The sequence below is a fragment of the Echinops telfairi genome, unplaced genomic scaffold, assembly GCF_000313985.2.
Source record: "Echinops telfairi isolate 266 unplaced genomic scaffold, ASM31398v2 ScPeMD7_2010;HRSCAF=2546, whole genome shotgun sequence".
NCBI classification, from domain to species: Eukaryota; Metazoa; Chordata; class Mammalia; order Afrosoricida; family Tenrecidae; genus Echinops; species Echinops telfairi.
The window spans coordinates 19830335-19838549 of NW_022105908.1; the positions used below are offsets into that span (position 1 = coordinate 19830335).

The 8215-nt window shown below is 52.6% G+C and overlaps 1 protein-coding gene across 2 annotated transcripts in view; it reads right to left on the reverse strand.

The window, feature by feature from the left end:
* Positions 1-463: 463 nt before the first annotated feature.
* WRAP53 (WD repeat containing antisense to TP53) overlaps positions 464-8215 on the reverse strand; it is a 13684-nt gene continuing 5932 nt past the window's right edge. For both annotated transcript variants that reach the window (XM_045293407.1, XM_030886490.2), the window contains 7 exons: positions 2646-2734; positions 2389-2479; positions 2119-2251; positions 1416-1624; positions 1128-1231; positions 840-977; positions 464-735 (listed from right to left, as the gene is read on the reverse strand). In XM_045293407.1, coding sequence (XP_045149342.1) covers positions 480-735; positions 840-977; positions 1128-1231; positions 1416-1624; positions 2119-2251; positions 2389-2479; positions 2646-2734 — 1020 coding nt within the window. In that variant the 3' untranslated portion in view covers positions 464-479. The remainder of the gene's footprint in view (positions 736-839; positions 978-1127; positions 1232-1415; positions 1625-2118; positions 2252-2388; positions 2480-2645; positions 2735-8215) is intronic.

Sequence of the window (8215 nt, forward strand, 5' to 3'; positions counted from 1 at the left end):
AGCTGAGTAATGGTCCCTCTGCCGCTGGGTGATGGTAAACAGTGCCGAGCGAGGGAGCGGCTGTCTTGTCTGTCACTGTCTGCAGTCTCGCACAGTCACACCCAACAGTCTGACACGGAGCTCCAGCCCCTCCGCTCCGGTTCAGCCCTGCTCACCCTGACCCCTGCCGCCCCCACCTGGGGAGTGAGACTTCAAACAGGTTTCCCCCTTCAGTTTACCATGTTGCCTAGCAACCAGCCAGTCAATGGCACGAAGCCCCACCCCCACTCACTTGACTTCACACCAAGCTGAGCGGCCCAATTGGCTACCCCCATTGACTTCCCCGTAGCCCTACCTCTCCAACCCCATCAGAAACAGTATGCCAGTGCCCACTGCCGCTGGGCAAGGGAACCCACTAGCCGCCCCCTCCCTGCCCCCACTGCCATCATTCGCCCCACCCCCCAGAGACACACAGAATCTAGTATTATATCAAATCTGTTTTATATAAACTCAATCCCACCTCCCTCAGGCCCCCCCTGTCCCCTGTCCTGGTGACCCTCGGGAGTGCCGGCTTCTGGGTTCTCTTCTGGGTTCTCGCCACACCACCAGAGCTGAAGCTGGCTTTCCAGGTGGGCATGGCGCAGGGAGAGCAGGGGACGGTCCACCTCTTGCTCCCCTTCGTCCCCGCTCTCCGTGGGTTCTGGAAACACCCGCTGACCGGAGGCAGTGGCCAGCAGAGGCAGGCTGGGGTGCAGGCTGAAGAGAAAGGCAGGCAGGGGGGGGGTCTGTCAGCACCCGGAGGGCCCAGCTCGCTCCCTCCTCAACCCACACCCTCAGATCTGCAGGAGGAGGCTGAGGACCTCACGCCATTGGTGCAGTCCCTTTGGGGCAGAAAGCTCAGCACTGGCTCCAGCGTCCCCTTGTCCTCTGCAGCCGCATGGAGGTCCCACACGGAGACAGCCCCGCTGGTAGTGCCACTCACGAGGAACTGCCCGGTCCTGGGAGAGAGGAGACCTGGTCTAGGGCTCGGGCCTGAAGGCATCACCCGTGGGGCAGGAACCCTGCACCCGTGGCCGGGACCCTGGAGCTGGGCTCGGGCATTCCTTGGGGGCACTGGTCCTGGGTGGGGTTGAATCAAGGCCACTCACGGGTCCAGGTCAAAGTAGATGCGCTGATTGGTGGCCACCTCCCGTCTCAGGGACCACAGTGGGTGACTAGGCTGCCGGAGATCCCAGGTCAGGAGCTCAGCACTCTGAGGACACAGAACGAGGGCCTGGAATCCTCCCCCTTCCGCTGGACAGCCTCGCTTCCCTTCGTGGCCGATAGCCACTTTGGTGGTTGAGGTCGATTTCCCCAGCCCTGGTCCCCCAGCATCTCCCAGACTACACCTCCACGCTCGCCCAACTGCCCACTGATCTCAGGACGATCCCTCCTACCTTCCGGGCTCCTGAGAAGAGCAAGTTGCCATCAGGGTGAAAGGAGAGGTGGGTGATACCCCCCTGGTGTCCCCTGAGCAAGGCGAGAGGGGAGCCGTCATCCCAAGCGTACAGACCCAGGGTGCGGCCATAGGAGCCACAGGCGTAGAGGGGCTGTGCGGGGCTGAAGGCGATGCAAGAGATGATGCCACTCTGGCCCTGCTTCTTCACTGCGAGGGAGGAAACAAGGGGGTGCAGAGAAGGCCGTGGCGTTACCCAGGCCAATGAGAGGTGCCTCTCTGTCTTCTGTCCCCGAAAGATGAGCCCAGTCTCAAAGTCTCCTTACCCCAGTCACCACCAGTAGGACAGAGACCTCTGATAATCCCCAGATCCTCCCGTGCCCTCTCGAAGACCCAAATGCCCACACCCTGCATCCTCCCTTTCGAATCCCAGTTTTCCCAATCCCAGCATTGGCAGGAAGCTGAGGACGACAGGAAAGTGAAGCCTGTTCCCTTCAGGGTTTCCAGAGACGCTAAGATGTTGGAGGCCAAAAAGGGCAGCGGCCCAGCTCTGCCACCAGCTGGTGGGCCCAGGCGCAGTCTTCCCCTCTCTGCCACAGCGGTTTTCTGCTCTGCCCACTACGCATCAAATTGCCACCCAGTGCCCAGATGGTCCCTGGGCCAGTGGCGGTTCCCTTCCCTCCCTTGGAGGCACAGAGGATTACCGAATGTGGGCCGGACCTCGCAGTCTCGGCCGGGCCGGGTCGTACAGAAGATGCGCACAGTCCGGTTGAAGCCACAGAAGAGCTGGGAGCCATCCAGGGAGAAGCAGAGTGAGTGGGCTGCCATCAGTTCATCCTAGGAGGGGCGGGGCAGGAAAGGGCTGAAAACTCCAGCCCCATCCCCAGCCCCCTCCCCCCACCCTGTAGTCAAGGAAGGAAAACTGGGCCAGGAGGGGAGCTGGGCCCTTCCGCATCAGGCTGGCAGGTCCCTACCAAGTGGTTGTAGGCTCGAAAAGAAGCCCGGAGCTCCCCAGTGAAGGCATCCCAGATGTGAACTGGGTTCTCTCGGCTGCTGCTGGCTACACTGAGAGAGACACCATACTGAGGCCCCAGTGCTGTCAAAGGAAGGGGAGGAAGCCAACTGACCAGCCCCCCGAAGGGTACCCCAGCCTCCCTCCCCTCGTGTGCGTCCCCTGGCTGGTCCTGATGGTCCCTTTGGAGCTATAAGGTGCCCAAAGGGCATCACTTACTAGGAAGTGTCTGGCTGGGCTGAAGACATCAGAGAATACCAGCAGTAATCATAGATGGTATCGCCTTCCTCCATTCGAAGGACGGGAGCCTAGACAAAGATGGGGGGTGCTTACGTCACTCCCAGGGAAAAGGATTCAGAGCTGCACGTCCCCAGAGGTTTTATGGCAGAGGGGGACACTCCAGGCATCTAACCAGGAAGGAGATGGCAGGTGGGGTAAGTATAAAGAACAGAATCTGTGCTGGATTGTTGACACGTCAACTCACAGGTAGGCTACCAAAAGCCACACAGATCCACCGTTTTTCTTTTGAAGCAGGAAGAGACAAGGACAAGGAACCAACCCATGAAACAAGTATTCACCAAGCACTGAAGTCAGTACTACTGAACCCTTTGAGAACTCACTCAACAGTTAAAACAAACGGAGTATTTAAACACACACACACACATACACACACACAAAACCTTCCATCTAGCTTGAGAAATAAAATATGAGGCGGTAACAAAAAAAAAAACAAAAACAGATTTTTTTCCCCAAGCTATGCATTTAAGTTTTTGTTTTTTTAAACAAAACAACCCTATCACCTTCAAAGTACTCTCCATGACACTTCATATATTTGTCACCTCTTCTGTGTCACTGAATCGCCTCCCACATGCAATCTACTGTGTAATCCTCACTCTGGGTCCTAAACCAAATCACTTCTGAGAGATTAAAAGACCAAAACAGACATGGGGACAGATACATAGGGGTAGCAAAAGCCCAAACTCCAAGAATGCCCAGGGTTACCAGGAGGAAGGGGCTGCTGTGCCTGAGGCTGATTTGGACATTCAGTCCCCAGAACTGTGAGAAAAGCAATTTCTAGATGAAAGACTGGAAGTCCTAACAGGCCCCTAGGGGTCCCTGGAAGACACGCTGGGGATCTGCTTCTAAAAGGTCATAGCCCTGAAAACCCTATGAAGTCCAGGCAGCTGATGTAACTGCTGCCAAAAGGTTATACACCTGTGAAAATAGGAAGTAACGAAAAGTTGTGACAGATAGATTTACAACAATAGCAACAGAAGCAGAGCGGCTGCTCGTGGGATTCGGTTTCTTGGTTTGAGACTAAGGACCACAGTTTGGAAAAAACGAACCTCAGCACTGCCTGGGGTTTCAAACGCTTGCCAGGGCCATTCAAAGCATACCAATTGGTTTTAATTAATCTGCCTGATGTAAGAGAGAGAGGAGGAGGAGTCAGGGATGTGAAGGTGTGGCTAACTGCTTCTGGTAACAACTCCTTTGCCTGGGAGACTACAACTGGAAGATGCCTGGCCTACATTACAGAACATTTAGATCAGCGGCTCTCAACCTGGGGGTCGTGACCCGCAAACAACCCTTTCACAGGGGTCGCCTAAGACCATCAGAAAACGCGTATCTCCATTGATCTTAGGAACCGAGCCACGGCTCCTCTATCCGTCTCCAGGCGGGTCCGCCCACATGCAGATACGCATGCCCACATATGAGTACCCGCGTGAAGACTGTTACTCATGCTACACCATGCTTCAAGACAAAATTTCATTGATTTGTAATTAGAAATAAATATTTCACAATATATAATTACATAAAGTAAAAAAGATTTACAGCTTCAGAAACCCTAAAAAATAATATATAATTACATATTGCTTTTGTGATTAATCACTATGCTTTAATTATGTTCAATTGGTAACAATGAAAATACATCCTGCATATATTTACATGAAGACTCATAAAAGTAGCAAAATGACAGTTATGAAGTAACAATGAAAATGTCATGGTTGGTGGACACTGGTACAGAGAGGAACTGGAGATACAAGGAACCCAGGGCGGATGATCCCTACAGGACCAGTGGTGTGAGTGGCTAAACAGTGAGGGTGGAGGGAGAGTGGGTAGGAAAGGGAACCGATTACAGGGAACTATATGTGACCTCCTCCCTGGGGGACAGACAACCAAGGAGTGGGTGGAGGGAGACGTCGGACAGGGCAAGATATGACAAAATAACAATTTATAAACTATCAAGGGCTTATGAGGGAGGGGGGAGCAGGGAGGGAGGGGAAAAATGAGGACCTGGTGTCGGGGGCTTGAGTGGAGAGGAAATGTTTTGAGAAGGATGAGGGCAATGAATGTACAAATGCGCTTGACACAGTTGATGTATGTGTGGATTGTGATGAGAGTTGTATGAGCCCCTAATAAAATGATTTAAAAAGAGAAAAAGAAAATGTTATGGTGGGGGGTCCCCACGACCTGAGGAACTGTATTAAAGGGCCTCGGCATTTGGAAGATTGAGAACCACTGATTAAGAATCCTAGTTGAAAGAGGGAAAATGCGGAACAGAATTTCAAATTCTCTTAGAATCCAGACCTTCTGGAACCACGGAGACTAGATGAACCCTTCGTTTCTGCTGGAGTCAAATGACTGGGCTTTGCGTGCGGTATACACTTTACTAGGCAATGTCAGACCTTTCTCAAAAGTCCTTATCTCAACGTGACCTGCCGGCTGCTCTGTCCACTCTGGGCGTCACTGGATTTTTAATCTATCTCAAACTGAAGGATCTACGATGGTATTTCATTAGGATATCATTTGTATTTCCCACATCACTAGTGAGAGAGAGTAAGCATTTTTTCTGGATGTCTCTGTAGGAGCCCTGGTGGTGGAATGGGTGGCGTGGTGACACTTCGGGCTGCGATCCTCATGGTCAGCGGTTGGAAACCACCGCCAGCTCCCAGGGAGAAAGACGGTCTTCCCTCCTGTAAACAAGGACAGGGTCAGACACGCACTGGGGCTCCTGAGTCAGCAGACTCGATGGCAGGGAGCTGAGTTCCTAGTTACACTCAGGTACACCTTTTTCTAATCTTTGCCCGTATCCCTACTGGATTGTTGATCTTTTGCTTACAAAAGATTTTAAAATGATGTGAATCCCAATCTTTAGTCAGTTATGTGTGGTAGCCCCTGTATTCCTTACCTTGTCTCCTCTGGCCTGGGGGGCGGCTCCACTTAGGTGTCCCCAGGCGCCCGGACCTCAACCTGTCCTTTGACAACTCAAACACGCTGCTCCTCCCGGGCTCCAGACCCAGTGTTCAAACCTGGGACCTGAGTCCCGGCTTCAACTTAATATTCTTCACCTCCCGGGTCCAATTAACTCAATACCAAGTCTTGCCAACTCCGTTAAGTGCCTTAGATTAAGATCCTGCCTTCTTGTACGCATTTCTGCAAGTCTCTACACATTTGGGGGGCCTCCCTGCTCCCCAACGCTCTGATCTGCCCGTGTTCCCCACAGGAAGGCCCCAGAGACCTGGTTGGCGGGGAAAGCCATGCGGTGGGCTCTCCTGCGGACGTCAGCCCAGTGACTCCCCAGAACTCTCAGTCCCCTCTCTACCAACCTCCCGAGGCTCATTCATTTCTCTACTCGCTTCCTGAAGACCTCTACTCCCCGTGCCAACTCAACCTGCCGCTTTCCACACGGACTAGTCTTCCGATCGATCGGGAATACCTTCCCTTCAGTTCCCCAGCAACCCCTGGTGCCGTCCTAACTATCTCACAGGTCTCGGACACGCCTCTCGGCCAGCGAAGCCTTCCAGACCTCTTTGCTGAGAAGGCGCCCTGCCAGGTACTCCTGCCGCCCTCCGTGCCACTCACCGCCCAGTGTTTACTCAACAGTCAGTGACTATTTTTTTAATGAACAAATGGTGATCGGAGACTGTTTCAGGAACCTAAGGCCCCCAATAAGAGTACCTTCCACAGAAGGAGAGACAGTGGAACCGAGAAGCGTGGGCGATTAGAAAGATTTGGTGGCCCAGGCTGGGATATAGAAATTAATTGGGTATGGAGGGTCAGGGGAAAGATTAAACGATGAGACCCTGGCTCGGATATCTGAGGTTACCAATATGGAAGCACTTGGGGTCCAAAGGGGAGGCTGGCTATCAGGGGGCCAAAGTGTTTAGGTAAGTGAAGGGAATCGATGGCATGGACTCAAGGGGAGAGTTTTCACACGCGGTCCGGACGTAGCATTTCATTATGGGGACAGCCCTCCCTCCCAGCATGAGACAGGAAGAGCCCACAGGGGCCAAGGCCAAGGACCAGAGGGAAGGAAAGCCCTCTAGTGGCTAGAGGGTCGGGTCGGCACTCAGGGGGAAGACGAAGAGCTGGGGAGGCAGGAGGAGAGTCCGTGCACAGGATCACGGTTTATTCGTGCTTACCAGAGGTGGAAGGGAGGGAGAGCGGCAGAGCCTCAGCTGAGGGCACCAGGTGTTCCTTAACGGGGATGGCATCACTTGGGAAGACAGAGAGGTGACAGTTGCACATCATGAACAGAAGCGACGTCACTGAATTGTGTGCATGTGAAAGAAGCTGAATGGGTAAATGCTCACTGTACTACCCTGTTTCCCCCCAAATAAGACAGTGTCTTATATTGATTTTTGCTCCCAAAGATGCGCTAGGTCTTATTTTCAAGAGATGTCTTATTTTTCCACGAAGAAGACTACGGTACACATTTATTGTTTTATTAAAAGAGACCTCGTACTTCCTGTCTGCCCCGGCTGTGCTGCGGCCAACAATGAGCTGCTGCGCAGAGGCACCCTCCGCTACAGTCCAGAATCCACAGTTACGGTAGCTTTGAGGGGACTTATTTTCAGGGAGGTCTTATTTTCGGGGGATGTCTTACTTTCGGGGAAACGGTACTGTACATAACTACATAATTGAAATGATACGATTCACACAATGGGTAAGAAGTAAGACCGGCGAGGGACTGACGCATCTGACTTGGGCCGCTGGTGAAGACGACTGCAGGACTGTGGCCGGCCACCAGGAGGACCCGTCTGTCTGGGAGAGGCACAGCCAGGGTGCTCCTTAGAAGCAAGGATGGTGAGACTTGGTCTCACTTACTTTGAACGCATTGTCAGCAAGGATGAGTCCCTGGAAAAGGACATCACGCGTGGCACGGTAGGGGGGCAGCACAAAAGGAAGACCTCGATGGCATGGGCTGGCACACAGTAGCAGCAACAGGCCCAAGCGTAGCACTGCTTGTGAGGATGGCACAGCGGGGGCAGGGCTTCGGTCAGAGGGTGGCGCATTCAGAGTCTACTAACTTGATGGCACTTAACCACATCTGTTTTTGTAGTTTGTTTTAACCACTATGTTTGCTAAAATGTTTGTTTTAACAAGAAACGGGGTTCCAGAAAGCTCTGGAAAGAAGGGAAAACAGAAGCTGGGAAATTATAATGGGAAGAACCACCCAAGTGTATTTCCAAAAATAACTCCCCACGGCCCCCACCTCCATAAATTTTAAGATGCCCTGGTCGAGTGGTGGGCTATGTGTTGGGCTGCTAAGTACAGAGTTGTCGGTTCAAGGTCACCATAAGGACGATTGAGAAATAATGTCTGCCCCAAGAAACTAATCTTTTTTATTGTGGTAAAAATATATGTAGCAAAACACTCGGCAATTCAGCAACTTTTACAAGGACAACCCAGTGACTTGATACCCATGTTACACAACCATCACCCCGATTCTTCTCCAAATGGTCCTACAACCTCGAATGGGAGGGACCTCAATGTCCCAAAACGAC